The 17,991-nt window shown below is 43.4% G+C and overlaps 1 protein-coding gene across 1 annotated transcript in view; it reads right to left on the minus strand.

Annotated features, from left to right (window-relative positions):
* C5H10orf88 (chromosome 5 C10orf88 homolog) overlaps positions 1-17,991 on the minus strand; it is a 140,710-nt gene that overhangs the window by 10,242 nt on the left and 112,477 nt on the right. Inside the window, exon 5 of the mRNA XM_086922982.1 lies at positions 8,764-9,185. Within this exon, the coding sequence (XP_086779108.1) occupies positions 8,764-9,185 (422 nt within the window). The remainder of the gene's footprint in view (positions 1-8,763; positions 9,186-17,991) is intronic.

Consider the following 17,991-nt stretch of genomic DNA (forward strand, 5'->3'; position numbering starts at 1 on the left):
ACAAAGGACAATGACACTAGCCAATGAAAAATATGGGCGGAGCTTCAAGTACATACACGAATACAGCATGGCTTGCAGAGCAGCGCATGCGCTGCCCAGGCTCGACCTGAAAATTAATGAAATCAGTCCAATCCATTAAAACAAAATAAGCATGAAACAGAAAAACTTGAGCGTGTTAAATTAGGTTTGCGGTGAAGAAGGCAAAAGTAAATACAGTTTCTACATTATGGCTCCGTCTAGTAGATAATGTGAGTACTTTACATGTGAATAAATCCTGGCCAGAAGAAAAAGTATTATCAGAAGGAACAATTTTATGAATATTATATGTATTGAAATTAGAAAATAAGTAGAGAGTTAGGTACCAAGATAAAATTAGGTTATGCTGTAGGGTCAATAATATGCTTAAGATATGGATCAAAGTATGGAATAGTTATGACATTTGGGTTAAGTTAAGGCTCAAGGTAAGACTTGAGGTTAAGATACAGTAATGTTAAGGTGAAAGATCCAGGCTAGAGGCATTGTTGGAGTAATGATTAGGGTATTATTTAAGGTTATTTGTAGAGGACTCTTCAAGGCAACAGCTAGGTTATAGTCAAGTTCAATATTAATGCCAAGGTTAGGGTTTCAGTGATCACTGGTCTTATTTAAGAGTTGCGTTTTGCATTAGGAAAAAGGGTTCCAAAAGGTTGCTGTTAGTGTCAAGTTAAGCGTAATCATGAAGCAAGGTTTGGCTGAGGTAAGAGTTATGTAATGCCATAATTGCGCTTAGGGCCCTGTCCTAAAGTTTGAAAAAACATATATAAGGAGGTAGGGTAGGGTTACACTGCCCCCTATGCCCCATGGGGAAGAGGCCCAGAGAGCCTCACTTCAGTGCCAAATTTGAAAAGAAGAAAAGAATCCTATATTTTTGCTGCAATCTCATGGGACTCTCGAATTTAACATCCAACTCACTCCCTCTTGGAGTAAAGTGAAGATTGATATTTTGGATGTCACATTGTACCATGGACAGTGATTAAAAACCAAAATACATCAAAAAGAAACAGCAAGTAACTCATTGTTACATGCTAACAGTGGTCACCCAAAAGAATTAAAGTGGAGTATTCCGTACAGTCAACCTATTACCAACACGTAGAATATGCTCAACAGATGGAAGATTTTGAAAGAGAATCAAGAACAATGGTTACAAGATTTGTAAAGAGAGGCTATGCAAAATGATACTACAGGAAGCATATGAATTATTATGCACAAAGAAAAAAGTTGTCACTATATTGAAGAGGAGAAAAGGGATACGCAGATATCAAAACAGATCCCCATATTAGATTCATTACGGAATATAACCATGAAAACAAAAATATAAAATTGATTCTTAGAAGAAACTTGTATATTCTCCAACAAGAGGACCTCTTGGATTAAGGTTGGGCCCCACCCTAAAATTATATATTGCAAAGCATGGTCCTAAGTAAAATACTCACTAGGTGTTTTCTGCAACCATGGGAAGGTAAAAACTGTCAGAATAACAGAAATAATGGATTTTGGAAATGCGGAAAATTTAAAGCATGTTCCTCTGGTACCGATATGAAGGAGTATCTAACATTTGAAGGTAAAAAAGGACCATTAATGAAACCAGCACATGCAACTCTGAATATGTTGCATATGTACTAAAATGAAAGTAACGAAAAAGCATGTTCCTCTTGTACCGATATGAAGGAGTATCTAACATTTGACGGTAAAAAAGGTCCATTAATGAAACCAGCACATTCAACTCTGAATATGTTGCATATGTACTAAAATGAAAGTGACGAAAAAGATATGTAGGAAGTACCATAGAGCATCAAAACAAGGATTCACAACATCTTAGAGCAATTCTAAACCAAGATATAACCACTCCTACGGCAAAACATATTTGGCAAGTACATAATTAGGATCCTTGCTGGACTTTGGTATTATGAAATAAAGCACACTAGACCACATCAACAAGGTGGCAACCGCGAATTGGAGTTGAAAAGTTATGAATCAAAGATGAGCCTCGTACTGGGCATGGAAAGACCTTGAGGGCATAATTTGGATGCTGAACTACTTGTTCATTTCTAACTTCCAGTTATTAGCTATTGTTCGATAACACAATGTCAGCCTATAAAGGATTTTGAATCATGGGATTAGATTTCATGGTGACATGACTGAGCATATATTTTGGTACATGAAATCAATCACTTTCCTATCTAATATACAAATGAACATTTACTCTACCTGAAATCAATATGTTTCAACTATAGATTGATTGTAGCACTGAAGACCCCTCGATGAATTACATAATGGAACAACATTTTATATTTATGTCCAAAATGAAATGGGATTAGTTTGTTCCTAGATAAGACACCACTATTAATGAGAAGCTATTGAAACATGGGGTGGATTTCATTGTGACATGACTGAATATATGATATCTTAAATATATAAAATCGATTACTTCCCTTCCTAATTAGCATATGGATACTTTAAGAAATACTTCTGCTATCTTTAGGATAGTAATTAATCAATATGTTTCAAATATTGATTGATTGGAACAACTCTAGAATCTGATGAATTAAATAATGGAATAACTAATTAGATTTCTTTTAACTGTAATGTGTTTTGATTGCCCTTGGCACTTTATGTATGTCCACCCATATGATTTATTGAGAGAGTGGAATTATTATTCAAAGAGACTGAATGGGTACAAACAGTAATATGATAACAGTCAGCTAAAGGATAAAATACCAGAAAACCATGAAATGGAAAATATTATCCATCCCACATATTAACAATGTATTGATAACATTTTAAAAATGAATGGTATTACATCAGTCTACTTTGAATTGTAACAATATGGGCATAGTCTGGTACAGGAACATCATATGACATAGATTATCATCTAGCCTTTGGATATGGAAGCTACCTAAGTGTAGGCTTATCGCATAATGATGATCATGCATTTATGAATGAAATTGATATTTTGCTCACAACGAGAAGCAATGATATAGATTACAAGAAACTGAGTCAAGTAAAATATGGGCAGATATATTACGAAATATTGTGAGATCACTGGAATAAAATATGTACAACAAGAATTGCAATGTATTGCAAGCATGTTACAACCTGTTGAAATAGCAACAATACAAATGAAACAATATTCTGATGATGGTACCTAAGAATGGTACCTAAAATGGTACCTAAGAATGGATGAATAATGATTACAGGGTTGTTGTTCTAGGCGTGTAATAAACAAGGAGAAGGGACTGTATATAAAACACTTTTACTGTCAGTTCCAGAGTTAGTTGAAAGAGTTTGCTGAAACGTGTTGGCTACCCGCGATATTGTATGGAGAAATACAGGAGGTATTCATATCGCATAAGGATTTCCGGTTCATTTATTGAGTTGTAATTGCCCAAAATTTGCTGAGTGCTGCTGGTATCCTGGAGGAGGCAAAGGTACATGGACAAGCGAACATATGCTGGGTATATATAAGTGGTACCTGATATATGTAAAAAGTTTGCCCTCACAGTGACTGAGGGCTAAAAACTATTTCAATGTGTAGGCTCAGGTACATTTTTAATAGGATAGGCCGAAATGTGATTAAAACATTAAATTTTATATCTGCGCCTGGGGGGAAAACGCTAGCTAAGCCATTCAAAGTGATTTCCTACCTAATTTTCAAAGTCTGATTTAATGGTGAAGATTTTTGGTGAGTTGAGTGGAAAACCAACTTCAGAAAAATGTACTTTAGGTTGCTTGAGCCAGAAATAGAATAAAACCAGTTCTACCACTCAAGAGTGCAAGAGCTGCAATACATATTTGGCTGGGAGAGATAACGACAATGGCTCAGAAGATAATCGCTGGCCTCAGAGCCCAGGAACGATGGGGCAATGCCTCTTCTTACCACTTATTAGGCAATAGCTTTATGGTAGTAGATCGGAACACCTGGCAGAAAAAAGGATCCCTTTCACACGAACGCTGTTAACTAAGAGATGCCAGAAATCAGTATGCGAATTGCCAGGTGAAATCCAGAGCTGGAAGGTACAGGTCTGCGCATTCTTAACCAGTGCTGCGCTGTGGGCCACACAATTAATGGCAAAACTAATCGATTTGATGATTACATGAAGAGTGCACACCATACAAATGTCAAATCTACTGGTGTTGCTAATTCTTAATATATGAATGTAACACAGCATACAATCAAGCTTTGCCAATAGCATTAGGTTTAGACATGGCAAGAAGACTTTTTTTAATGCCTTCTTTAATTGCACTACTGACACTGGAAACAAGATCTTTGGGTATAAACAGCCATGGCTCAACTACACCATGTTTTATTTACCTGTTATCGGCACTATGGCATATAAATGCTACAAAGATCTCAAGACACCTAATGTCAGGCATGGCACCTATGATGTGGGTTCTGGTACCAATTACTAGAAAAACAGAACTAAAATTGAAGAATAAAATAAGTCAAAAGCAGACTATTTTAAGAACTACCTGTCCAGCTGATGTATTTTCTCTGCATTTCAGCTCTGAATAAAGCATTGCTGTTTCCAGTATTGTCACTGTTCGGTGTATATGTGTGTCAGTAGAGACTGCGTCTGTGAGGTCTCTGATGTCCCAGTTTTGTGTATGAGACAAGTTTGTACTGCAGCAGCCACTGGTGCACTTGCTTCGTTCCTGATAAACACTAGCACTAACCATCGCTAAGCTGTAACAGTTGTGTGCATTAAAAAAAGCAAGCACTGATGAGATCTCGTGCAGACCATACCATTAATGATCATACTTTCTAAAAAGCACAAAAGGGATGTCCACAGTTATTGCACATTTAAATATAGTTTTCTTTTCCAATACGGCAACCAGCTGTGAATATTGCATTAAAAATACTGCAATCCTTATTAGATTCTTTATTGCTGCAGAATTAAATAGGTAGCAGTCCTGATGATGTTCTGGCACAATTCCACTGAGAATATTTACTCTTTGAGGAGATATTCGGACACTCTCAGCTTCAAAGCTTAAGATCTATGTTAAAAGTTCTGCTAGTGTCTTCTTACATGCATAGCATCCACTTTGAAAAGTGCCAGTAAAGTCCCATTCAAACTATAGCAACACTTTTGAGTAGTGTTGGCAATGCCCTATTAAAAGAATAGCTGGGTGCTTGGAAACTCCGAAACGGTCTTAATAAAAACGAGACTCCTGTTGGGAAGAGCTCGAAGTGTTCCAATGAGGGCACAGCAATGCTGCTAAGATGTGCATATTTGGCCTTAAAACTCCTTACCTGTAGAGGCTTTTCCACCCCCAGTGATGAGCCCTCTTTTTTGATGTTTTTAGGGCATTTTACAATTAATCCTTTGTAACTTTTTATTTCACAGAAAATATCCAGGCCACATTTGCATCCTTTTCGCACATGATGGGGACTGTAAAGCTACGCAGGGTTAGTTGGTTATTCTATAGGCATCCAAAATTATAGCTAATATATAGCAACATGTTATGGTTTTTTTTGTTGGAAAAATGGAAAAAGGTGCTGTGCAAGAAAGATTTTTTGGGAAAAAAATTAAAATGCTATCAACAAAATTTTTGCTGTGCCCATGTTCCCATCTCTCAAAAAGAAGCACACTGTTGAAAAAGAAGAAATAAAAAAAAAACGTTTTCGCATTTTTCTGAGCAGTGTCCATTTTTCTTATTTTTGTGGTTTCTACCGGTGTTAATTTTGTGGTGGAAACAGATGTGAAACCCATGGGTAGCCACTGAAAAGCCATAGATCTATCTGTGCAAAGAAATTATTAGTTGAAATAAAAAAATAATTTAAGTCAGAAAAATAATCATTTTTTAAAATTTACCCAGGAGATTGAGTTTAGGAATTGTGGGTATTGGTACAAATCTATCATGTGATTCAGAGGGCATTTTGAAAAATGTGCTCTTTCTTGCACACTGCCTTATATTTGGAAGCCAATAAAGGGGAGACTTTCAATAATAACAAATGTTAAACTACGCTATGTTTCCACAGTCCTTCTGTTAAAATAATACTGCATTTCTGTTGCCGACACGATAGGCCTCATATATTTGTCATGAGAATTGACCCATTTAGGCCAGGTGGGTAGCTGCAGTATTTAGGCCAAGCCTGGGCTGGAACTCAGGGAAGCCCACCCAACTTAGGCATGTCTAAAAAACAGACAGGCACGAGTCCAGGGCGGTATGTCTTGTGTAAATTTCATGAGGTCTTCTTGCACAGAATGCCCTGAAAACCTAATTTTTTGGCTAAAATCACATCTTTTCATCACATTTCTGAGGGGAAGTTCCGGAATCCAGAATCTGAAGAAGTTAATGTTTTTGTGGGGCATTCTGAGTAACAAAACATAGGAGGATGAATGAAAACCACTCCACCCTGGATTTATCTGTCTCTACAGATTTCAGAACTGCCCAGAGTTTGTGAGGTTCCTTGGTTGCCCTCACCCAAAGCCCAAATTATGTAGCCATTTACCATGGTAAATGCGAAGAGAATAGGATGTGGTTCCTCCCAGCCAGCCCATATTTCAAATCTAAGTCGCAAAGAAAAAAATGTCTCTCTCATTTACCATGAGAATGCCCTAGGCCATAGATCCTTAACCTTTTGACACTTGTGCCCCCATCATGTATTCATTACTGGAGCCTGCAGACCCCCCCAATGAATCATTATTGAAATCCAGGGACCCCCACAGAGTCATTAATGGAAGCATCTTAGTGGGAAGGTTGGAGCTTTTAAAAATTCAACTGAGGGCACTCACCGTCCATACAATATTCTGTTTTATGCACATGCACTGCTCCCACGAATCAATCTGAGGATACTTAACTTTTTGCCTCAAATTTCAAATTCTTTCACATTTACAGAACATTTAAAAAAGTAATCTTTACATTTTACTTCTTGCTTTTCCAAGTTTTCACGGACTCCCAATGGGCCCCAGACTACAGGCTAGGAACCAGTGCTCTACGCCCCAGGGTCGCAGAAATACGTACTTCCCAGCCCCCTCACCCCAACTCCACACCCCGGGAGGAGGCCTGCCCCAATAACTGCCAGCGGCCAGAAAAGTTGTTCTTGTATTTTTAGGGGGTAATCTCTAGTCCCCCATGACCCTCTACCAAAAAGCTTCCCTGGCGTCCAATTGAGGGGACAGTCCTGAGAATAAGTCAACGTGGAATCTCAAAGGGCCTCTGGCTCTGCCTCCTCCTTTTAAGTCAATCTGAAGCCACACGGTAACAATGCCTATTAAGCTGGTATTACTACTGTACTGCTCTACCCATGCTGTGGGAGGGAAGCTTGCACTGCGGATGCCTGTGTGTGCGATTTTATTGGGTCGGTAGATAGAGGGAAAGAAATTGCATTTATAACACAATACCTGCCTATTTGGGGTTCCATTCATATCATTATTCCAAGGTCACTTACACGTGTGTACATACACAACTCCTTCACTATTCTCCACTCGTTTGATAACTTTGAACATAGAGCACTGTTGTGTGGTTATACAGGCCCCGGGAACACACACTTCCATTTTACATGCTCACATTTTCAGTTGACATCTTTTTAGACGATGACTTATAACACACATTTACTTCCGCGACCTCATGCAATAAAGTACTCAGAAATGGTTTTGCTAACAGTTACACGTCTGCATCGGCACAATATCAGGCCTTAGAACATTCTGTACAACGACTTAGTACACTGAGCAAAATAATGTTGTTTGTTGTTGTCCGTTCAGCAGGACTAAGGCATGGAATGAATGAGTGCAGTTTATTATATAAACGACAATACGCCCCTGTTTAGGCAGAGGAGCATCTTGATGGATTGTCAAAGGTCGCCCTATGACTGAATTCTAGCCCAGCTGAATTCCAAAGCCATCCTGAAGAGGATGGCGGCCTATTCTATACCAAGACTTGTTGCAAAATGACACACACCCGCAGGTAATTTAGACGTTAGATCACTTTGAGGTATTCTGGCAGACCCACACACCCTATGCTTCATAGGATAGGAGTGCAATTATATGTATGTATATATTGTAATGTAAAGATGGTTCAACTATTCATTCTGTTGACCATTCTTGTAATGTTGGTAACACTGCTTTGCTTCAGTATATTAATCATTGCAGCGAACATATTTTACATAACAGTACAATTCCTTCAATGAATGTTTGAAATGCCAATTTGTGTACTTCTTGTGTCTCCCTAAGTTACTAACTAAAGGGTTGAATCTGTTTCCATGATTTCTTTGGGGAAATTAGGGTTGTCATATTCTGAGTTGGCAGACACCATGCGGTGCCCTGTCGGGTTAGGGGGACAGAAGGCACACTATGAGCTAGCCAGGAAATAAGTCATATTCTGATGGTATGAGTGGACTCAATTCCACAGTTCTGAAGCTTATGTTGCCTATACGCACAGTCTTACTGAGAAAGTAGGAATCATAGGAGAGCACGCTTAAGTCTAATTATTTGCAATTAAAAAAAAATTCAAATGAATAGTTGGCTGCTTCGAAACAATACCGGTTTGCAGAATAATTCTGCTGAACTAAACCATAAGTTTCACTGGATGAGTCCTGAGGGAACTGCAGTGACTTACTAGAGCTAATTGACCCAGAATCCAATTAGGTGTTTTGGGTTGCCTTGTTGGCACATATGTCATCCATGTTAAAGGCATAAGGTTATTATGTAGATATACATACTTGAAGTTAAGATGGTCCACATTTTATTTTGTTTTCTAAATAGGATAATAACAAAAACGTACTCAACTCTCGTTGCACTCTTCTCACTCTGGCTTCTTTGGGACTCCTGGCCCTGTTCTTCAATCCTCAGGTGATTCATTTCACCACACAGGCTGTGCAGAAAGGGAAGCAGATTGTGGCTCGACATGTCTGTATCTTTTGCAGCTGACCTTTGTATAAAAGAAGACACAATTTCCTTGAAGTCACCTCTTGGAGGAAGAGAATCTCTATGAATCAGAGTCTTCGCGTCGGATGCGCTAGACGCAGTCCCAGAATCTTGGTACAACTGGCTCCCAGTAAGACCTGATTTACAAGCAAAGGATCGATGGGAAGACCCAAAGTCAGAAGGAATTTTCAATCCATCCACTTGGCGCTGACCTCCTGGTGCAGGCATATCTGGTTTTCTGAGAAAACACAGAAGTTGCTCTCCAAAGGGAAAGTGGTTCTGGTGAGAAACAAAAGAAAAGTCTGAATACAATGTGAGAAATAATAGATGACGAAAGCAGAACGCTGATCACAACAACACTACAACTACTCATGAACACACTTGCAGAAAATATCACACACCAGGGTTTTAGTTTCGGATGGTCATTCACCGTCACCATTGCATGTTCATCTAAAAAATCAAAACTTTCCAGGCTCTCTACTTCTGAATTACTTTATAAGCAGTCATGAAAATTACATTCATAAAGAGCACCATACAAGAACTGGTGATGTGTCCTTCATGACAGTAAGGAGGAAAGTATTCTGATACTGATAGCCCCTAAGACTTCTGCACCTGATGTATCTCGTCCATTATCTTCACAATCAAGAGTCCCTTGCTGTAGAGGTACTCTAGTCAGGGTAATCTAGATACACACTAAAAATAAACTGAGCTCACCCTCTGTTAGCTTGCCACAGAACAGTCAGGCTTATCTAAGAGGCAATGTGCAAAGTATTTGTGGAATACACACACACATACACTATACCACAATGAATACACCCCAAAAAGATTCCACACAGATTATAAAAAAATAGAGAATATTTACCTGAGCAAAAGAAGACTAAAACAACAACATTCCAATCAGTAGATGTTGAAATATGAATTTCGAATACCTAGATTAAATGCAAAAACACTGCGTAGAAGTCACTAGCGGTCAAAAGGTTCCTTCAGGTCCAAGAGACTGGTGCAAATCTAAAGTTCAGGCTGACTGCAATGGAGAGCAGGTTGCCTACAGGATCCACAATTTGCCCCTTGAGAAAGTACCTTGGATGTTGTAAAGCGTAGGCGCTGAGGCCACAATGTGTCTATCTTTTCCACGCAGTCAGGTCCCTGCGTCATGGAGATTCGCAGAAGTGTAGGCAAGGCATAATCGGCAAGCCACGCACAGCGTTGTCGTCGGGCCACGCAAGCTGTAGAACCACTGTCGAACAGCCTCTCGATTGGCGTTGAAGGGTGATGCATCAGTTCTGACCGGCGCATTGGTGATGTGCTGCAGAACCCGCTTCTGAAGCCAAGAACTAAGAGAGAGCACCTCAGGCAAGGGTAGGACAACCAAAAGGCAGAGCCCAGCAGTGCCAGCAGAATTTCAGGAAGTCTTTTGTGTCCCTAAGAAAAAACAAGATGCAAGCCTGCAAACCCTTGTAGATCACTTGGAGGGAGGAGAGAGGGTCCAGCTCTCCTTCAGCAGAGTCAAGGAGCAACAGGGCAACAAGCAGAAAAGAAGTCCTTCAAGAAAGGCAGTCCAGCTAAGTCCTTTAAGCAGCACAACAGTCCTTCTGAGAGAGGCTCAGTTCAAGATACAGAAGTGTCTGCTTTTAGGGGTCAGAGACCCAGTACTTATACACAAAAGTGCCTCTGATGTAGGGGGTGACATCACAGTAACTCTCTAAAGTGCACAAGGATCCCTTTCAACCAAGCCCTGTCTACCAGGCTATTTGCCAGGGGGAAATCAGTGCTTTGTGTGTGGACAAAATACTATATATTGACGTGCAAGTGTCAGCCCCTTCTGTGCATCCCTGCCAAGAAAGCCCCATCAGAATGCAGATGAGCCTCACCTTCCTTTGTTTGTGGCAGTCTAGAGGGAAAGCACAAAGTGTAGCTGTCACCCAACCCAGACATGTATTGGAGATAGTAGATAACAAACAAAGAAAAGTAAGGACAGAGAAATATGCACTTTCTAAAAGTGGCATTTCTAAAACAATAATGTTAAATCCAACTTGACCAGTGAGGAGGGTTTATCATTACAATTCCAAACATATGAAACATGAAAAAGCTACTCCTCTCTGATCAGGAATTAGAGCTTTAAAGTGTATTAAGGAATTCTCAATGCTGGCCTATGAGAGGAGTAGGCCTCACAGTAATGAAAATCGAAATAGGATGTTTGTCACTACCAGGATATGAAAAACATACAAGCACATGTCCTAGCTTTTACTTTGTTCCTACCACAGGGGTGACATATATGGAATACAAGGAAAGTTTAAGGCTTGGCAAGTAGGTTTAAATGGCAAGTCAAAGTGGCAGTAAACCGCACATACATGTGCTGCAGTGGCAAACCGGAGACAGGTTTTAAAGGCTACTTCTGTTGGTGACACAATCAGTGCACAGCCCACTAGTAGAGTTTGAAGTACAGGTTCTGGGTACATGGAATACCACTTTACAAGGGACTTAACATTGGTGTATACCCAATTGGCATATTTGATATACTGTTATCATAATTAGGGGAGAAGCACATGCACGTTTGCCATGCTTAGTAGTGGTAAAGAGCTCAGAGTTCTAAGGCCAACAAACAATCAGCAAAAGGTGGAGGCAAAAGGCGAACAGTCTAGGTGAGACCACCCCAAGAATGACGGGTCTAACAAGCAGTCTGTTCGTTGAATTAATTAGGATAAAGGAGGGATAGAGGAGGGAAGAGTCTAAAAAGGGTCATTAGGGAGCTCATGGTAGTAAAATGAGGTTTGGCATAAGTCAAAGAGTGGAGGTATATTGAAAAAGGTATAGGACGAGAGAGAGCAGTGATTTGGAGAGGGTTGAATGGCTTTTTTCTACAGTAGGGGTAAAGTAATAAAGATACATAACTACATAGAAAGCCATATCTGCATATGTAAAATAATTAAGAGATATAAAATTGTTTTATATAAAGTCCCATATGTACATGAATGGGTAAACAGTTAAAAACAATCCTTCAAAGTGTTTGTGCACATAAACTAATTTATTAATGTATTTTTGTATTAATATATATATTTTTTTATGTATCATATTTTTTATTGTTTTATATTTACCCAAATATTTCAATAGTGAAGCACCTATAGTTACAATTGTTACGATCAAATTAACACATTTTGATAGATAAATTAAAATAAAAGTGACCAATAAGCATATGATCAAATAACTGATACAGCTCATCACGCATTGCGAAAGATACAATATAACAGATACACATAAGCATGTAATTAAATGACTTATATGCAAAGTATGTGGTGACCTACGTATATGTGAAGTATAAATATATATAGATAATTGTTTTAATCATAAGCAATATATACATTTGTTAAGCAGACATGTAAGAATATCTATATATCTTTAAACCATACGTAGTATTTATATTTATGCAAAGCGATGTACATATCAAAATATATACATATGATCAAATTATACATGTTGACATACACAGGCATATGCTGTACATTTGTGCTTTGAGCAAGGTGGTCATGTAGGAAAGCGCAAACTCTTGAATAGTCTTCTGAAGATAAGATAATTATCCATGGAGCTTATGTTTGGGGGAGTGAATTACATAGTTTGGCTGCTTCAACAGAAATGTACCACCAATGTTTTTTTTCTCGTATGCATGGGTTTGGAGGCGAGCTGCCCATCTGGAGCGAAGCTTCCTTTATTGTATGTATTTGGTGTTTTAATTCCGGATTAAAAGTGGTCCTGTTTCATGTATTGCTTTGTGGGTGATACAAAGCAGCTTGAAGGTGGATCATCTGGTGTTGGACTTAGCCCTTCCTGCTAGGGCATCCCTAAACTTTTTGCCTTTTTCCTCCTCTATTTCCTCTGACCTGTTTTTGTTGGTTTAGGACTCTGGGCACTTTACCACTGCTGACCAGTGCTAAAGTGCATATGCTCTCCCTGTACAAAGTGTACCTGTAATTGATATTCCTGATTGGGTCATTGGATTTACTATCAGTCCCCAGTAGAGTGCACCAGGAGTGCCAGGGCTTGTAAATGCCAATCTTGCTAGAGGGCCTGCAGCGCTGGTTGCGCCACCCACAGAAGCAGCCTTTCAAAATGTGTCTAGGGTCTGCCATTGCAGAACCTGCGTGCAGTCTGGTACTGTCATGCTGGCTGGGCAAGTGCACACACTTGCCAGCCCCTAAACCTTCCCTTAACTTCATATTAGTCACCCCTATGGTAGGCCCTAGGGCAGGGTACATTGTAAGTGTAAGGTGGGACATGCTCTGATGTATGTGGCATGTCCTAATAGTGAATTACAGCCAAATTCGTTTTTCACTATTGTAAGGCTACCTGTTCTCATAGGCCAGAATGGGCTGCTGGAATTATTACACTCTATATTCCCAGCAGGCTCAGGGAACATGGTAGAAAATAATGTTTAGTATGCCTGAACTCAGAATAATAAAATACTTCTTTTAGTAAAGTTTATTTTAATATCCTGTTTTTGCAAATGCTACTTTTAGAAAGTTTGCATTTGCTTGCCTAACCATTTCAGCCCGCCTCTGCTAGGATGTGTATCTGACTGTCTAGGATGTGTGAGTGACAGGGCTGGGGGATGACAGGTGGTGAATGCAAGTATTACACCTTAGTGGGAGGTAGGAGTGCCCCTGGACTCTTAATCAGGCTGTGCTCTGCCACCACAATGCTGGCTCCGCCCCCCCTGGGGGGCGACTGATGACTCAGCCTGCACCTGGCCCAGGAAGAGCGAAGCACCATCAACAAGGTACTCCTGGCTGCCCCTGTCCACACAATGCTGGCTCCACCTCCTGTGGAGCGTCTGATGTGCCTGCCCCTCACACTTAAAGAAGACACCAGAGTACACCCAACAAGAGCTCAGAGACTGAAAGAAATTATGCAGAGGCCCCCCTGGCCTGAGAAGACAAAGGAAATGGTGTATAAAAGTAGGAGCCCTGCACCTTGTAAATTAGATACTGTTTGCGCAAAGAAGAAGCTCTGCCTGAAGAGAAGGACCCTGGAAGCTGCAGGGAGAAGTACTGACTCTGACCCCAAGAGACTGGCCTGTGGTGGGTGCCTTGCTGCTGAAGGAGAGCAGGAGAAGAAAAGACTGAAAGACTTTGCTTTATTTCTGAACTTGTGCCAAACTCCTACAAAGATCTCCAAGGGCTTGCTGTGGAACTTGCCCCCTGAACAGCACCCCAGGAACATTGGGCGCTACCCCCCTGGAAGAGGAACTGCTGTGAGTGCTGCCTTCAACCTGCACTTCAATTGGGAAAAGCGGAGCGCGTCGTGATCTTCTGCCACGCACTCTGAGAAGCCCAGGGCACTACCGTCCCTCCAAGCACCGTGACGGCCGCCTGCCGAGGCCCCAGAAGCACCGCAAAGACCAGCCTCGCTGGCCCAAGCACCGTGACTGTCGCCCCAACGAGCCGTAGCTAGCACCGTGAGGAGAGGCCTCGCCCTGCGCCTGCTTGCCCCTTTGTGAACTGTGCCCGGGAAAGCGCCTGCCGCTGTCTGTGAGCGGCTGCGGCATGCTGTGCAGAAGAAGCCCGTCTTGACCCCCTTGACGTGCCCTGCAGGTTCGCCGCCCCCAGCGTGTGCCCCCTCTTTCAGGACTCGAGGCGCTTTATCTCTCTGGCCCGGCCCACGCCGCAACGCCAACCTTCAAGCCCGAGCCGAGCCGCCGTTCTGACTGGCCCAGGAAGGAAGACACCGCGACGCGGGACACCGAGCTGACCCCCGACATTGCCGCCTCGACCTTCGCCAAGTCTCCACAGGTACTGTGTTTTCCCCCTTGCGGTGCGAGCATCCTGCCCTTTGCAGCTCGCACCACCCTCTGTGACCTTCCGTGCCCCGGGAGCCCCGCAGCTGCAGTCTGCACCTCGGTACGAGACCCCCTCTCCAGTGAGGCTCGCACTGCTCCTGGCCCCCCGAGGCCCCCCCTAACACTCCCCGTGGCCGGCGCCCCCTCCGCCTCGAGCCGCGCACAAAAGTGTGACTCAATCTGAAAGCCAGACCCGGTCGTGCCCTTCGCTGCTCACGCGAGAAGCGTGAGCTTGGCAGGCCGGGCCCGATTTCCTCAACAGAAGTGCACGGAGGCGTGGGGAAGCGCACAGAAGCACTAAGGGGCACTATACTTGGCAGGAACTGGGCAAAAGGCCCCAAATAACACCTTTGAAAGACTAGAAGAAGCAGAATAAGAACTGTGGCCTATGAAAAAAGTAACTGGAACCAATTTTTGTACAAAGACCGTATTTACAAGCCTGCTCTAAAGATATATATAAAGAAGATATTTTTACAGAATACAGCCTGGTGTCATTGTGTGGTGGGTTGATGGTTATTGTGAGTGATACTGCAAATGTTTAACCCTATGTACTCCAGAGTTTAGCCTAGACTGCTTCCGCCACACTACCTAGAGGGTGAGCAGAGTTTATTTCTGGGAGTAATCCTTTGCCCTGACGTAGAGGAGAGGGTCCCTGCTTGTCGCAAGTACATACCTGCGCCAACCAGAGACCCCCAATTCTAACATTGGATGCAGCGGTGAGGATCGCGAATTTACATTTGCAGTGTCCATGCAGTGATTATTGACTCTGGCACATTGATTACCGTCCAGTAATTAAGCCACAGATTTTTTGGGGATTTATGATTTGCTAGAAGAGATCTCCATGTGTTTTTTAAGTCATGCCTGTGTCAGTGAAAATGGAAAAGGCAGCATCCATTTCTTCTATTGACTGTGATTGGGAGAAACTAGAAAACTATACCGGGAAACAGCTCAAGAGCTTCTGCAAACATTTGAACATTTCCATGACCGGACTCTCCAGAAGGGAGCAGTTCCAAAAGGCGCTGAGGGCCTGGGTCAAGGCAAGGAATGCCCCTGGAAAAGATATTGAATTTGAGGATGCAGAACAGCAGCTGAGGGACCCCTGACTCCAGAGTGGAAGGGTGCAACCTCCCCATTGGGTAGCAGTGTTTCTGGCCGAGGTCTGTCGCCAAAGGAGCTGGCGGACAGACAGGCAACCCGAGATCATGAATTGAAGTTGGCAGAGCTGGAAATAAATGGGCAACTGGAGCTAGAAACCAAGAAGTTGGCCCTTGAAGAAATGAAAATGCAGCTTGCCCGTGACTTAAGAATGAGGAAACTTGACATGGAGCTCGAGGGGCTTGAGGCCAGGAGGGCTTCAGCCCAGCAACAAGAAATATGTGTAGCTCACAGATTGAGCTTTGCTGAGGTGGAGTCCAGCTCAGCTGGTGGCAGCAACATTCAGGTATCTAGTGCTGACAGCATAGTGCGCGCACCTAGAGATAAGGCACCTGACTTGGAGGGGGTTAACTTACATCAGGAGGTTCAAGGGCATGAGGTAGCTCCAGTAGTGCGCAGCGTCCCTGAAGGGAATAGGGTAGCTGGCGTAGGAGTTCATGGTCCTAGTGGTGGGAGGGATTCCCCCATGGTTGAGGTCCTGGTGGGCGAGTGTAAAGACCGCCCGGAAGAGTGTGGGTTGTGTGACAGAGACAGTCCGCTACTGTCTGGCCAGTCTCAGAAGGATGGTGTGGAGTATGTGTGTGAGGCGCTGGATGGAGAGGTGGAGGATAGTTTGGTTAACCCTGCTAGGGGGCTGTGTAATCCAATTGTGGGAGAGCATACTTCAAGTCCCAGTTTTCCAGAGCTATGCCAACACCTGTTTGAGAGTGAGTTCTCTGACCCCAGGAACTCACAATGGAGGCAGACCTTGTGGTGGATTCCAGAGGGTCTGGAGAGGCATTGGGGTGTGATCCTGTGGGGAGTGGCTCAGGTATCTTCTAGCCCAGAGTGGTGGAAGTGGCGCAGAGTAGCCCAGCTAGGTCCTTTAGTAGTGAGAGGGGTGTAGGGCCTCACGTCCTGTCCTTAAGGGGAAGGAGTGAGAATGGGTTTTGTCCCGGTAGTGCCCAACCTCGGCCTCAGAGCCTGGATGGTTCTTTAAGGGAGCACCAGGTGGGGAGCCTAGGCTGTCCGGATGAGTCACCCGCTGAGGGGGATCCCCCAGTGGCTAGAGAATGTGGAGGCTCTGTAAACAGAGCTCCAGTAGTTCTGGTGTCTGGCAGTACCACTCCAGTTGGGAGGATGCAGAAGTCCAGAAGGAGGGGCGAGAGGGGGAAAGAGTCCCCAGTGGAAGAACCAGTGGGTCAGGGGCCAGCCAGCAGGGCTGCGTCCCCAGTGAATGACCATGGGGACACCACTTCTGTCCTGGGGGATCTTCCTGCACTGTCAGATGGACAGGGGTTGGGATATCTGCACCAGGCAGATTGTCGCACTGCACATGAGTTATGTGCCACCCTCAGGGGGGGCATGCGTGCTCCCCGGGAAGTCCTGGAGCGCCAGGCAAGTGTTCAACTGCAGGGTTGGGTCCCTGAGTTGGAGAGCCAGGTTCAGGTGTTGTCTGACCTGGAGGGCAGGACCACTGTAATCAGTGTCCTGGCCCATGTCGCTTCTAGGGGTACCACTCCAGTTGGGAGTTGGCAGTACTCTGGAAGGGGGTGCAGAGGGAGGAAGTCCTCGCCTCTGACCCCGGTTCAACTAGAGGGTCTAGGTTTAAGGGCCAGGTGCAGGGTGTCCCCCCTGACATGGTGCCCCAGTTGCAGGATAGCACCCCTGAACTGGTGGGCGAATTGTGCAGGTCACCTGCCACAGGTGCCCTGACAATTTTGGAAGGGGGTACCACTCCAGGTGGGAGGGTACAGAGCCCCAAGGAGGAGGACCGGGTGGGGGAGAACCCACCCCAGTGTGTGGTCCAGCTGTCAGGTACAGGCCTGGGGCTGGTGGGTCAGTGCAAGGATGTCATACCTGACCTGACAGGAGGGAGAGTGGACAAAGGGAGCCAAGCACCTGGGGATACTGCTCCCCGCTCTTTAAGGCCAAAGAGGTTTGAGAGCCCTGAGAGGCATAAGGCCTGGGTCTCATTCCTGACTACTGTCAGTGGCCACTGTGACATTTTTCTGTCAGCCTGTTGGGACACACCTGTGAGCCAATTAAGGCTAGGTGCTGCCCAGGTGGTGTCCATGGGTGAAGAGAAGGGTTCCACATGGATTGGCTGTGTGGACCCTG

This window comes from Lissotriton vulgaris, chromosome 5 (genome assembly GCF_964263255.1).
Source record: "Lissotriton vulgaris chromosome 5, aLisVul1.2, whole genome shotgun sequence".
NCBI lineage: Eukaryota > Metazoa > Chordata > Amphibia > Caudata > Salamandridae > Lissotriton > Lissotriton vulgaris.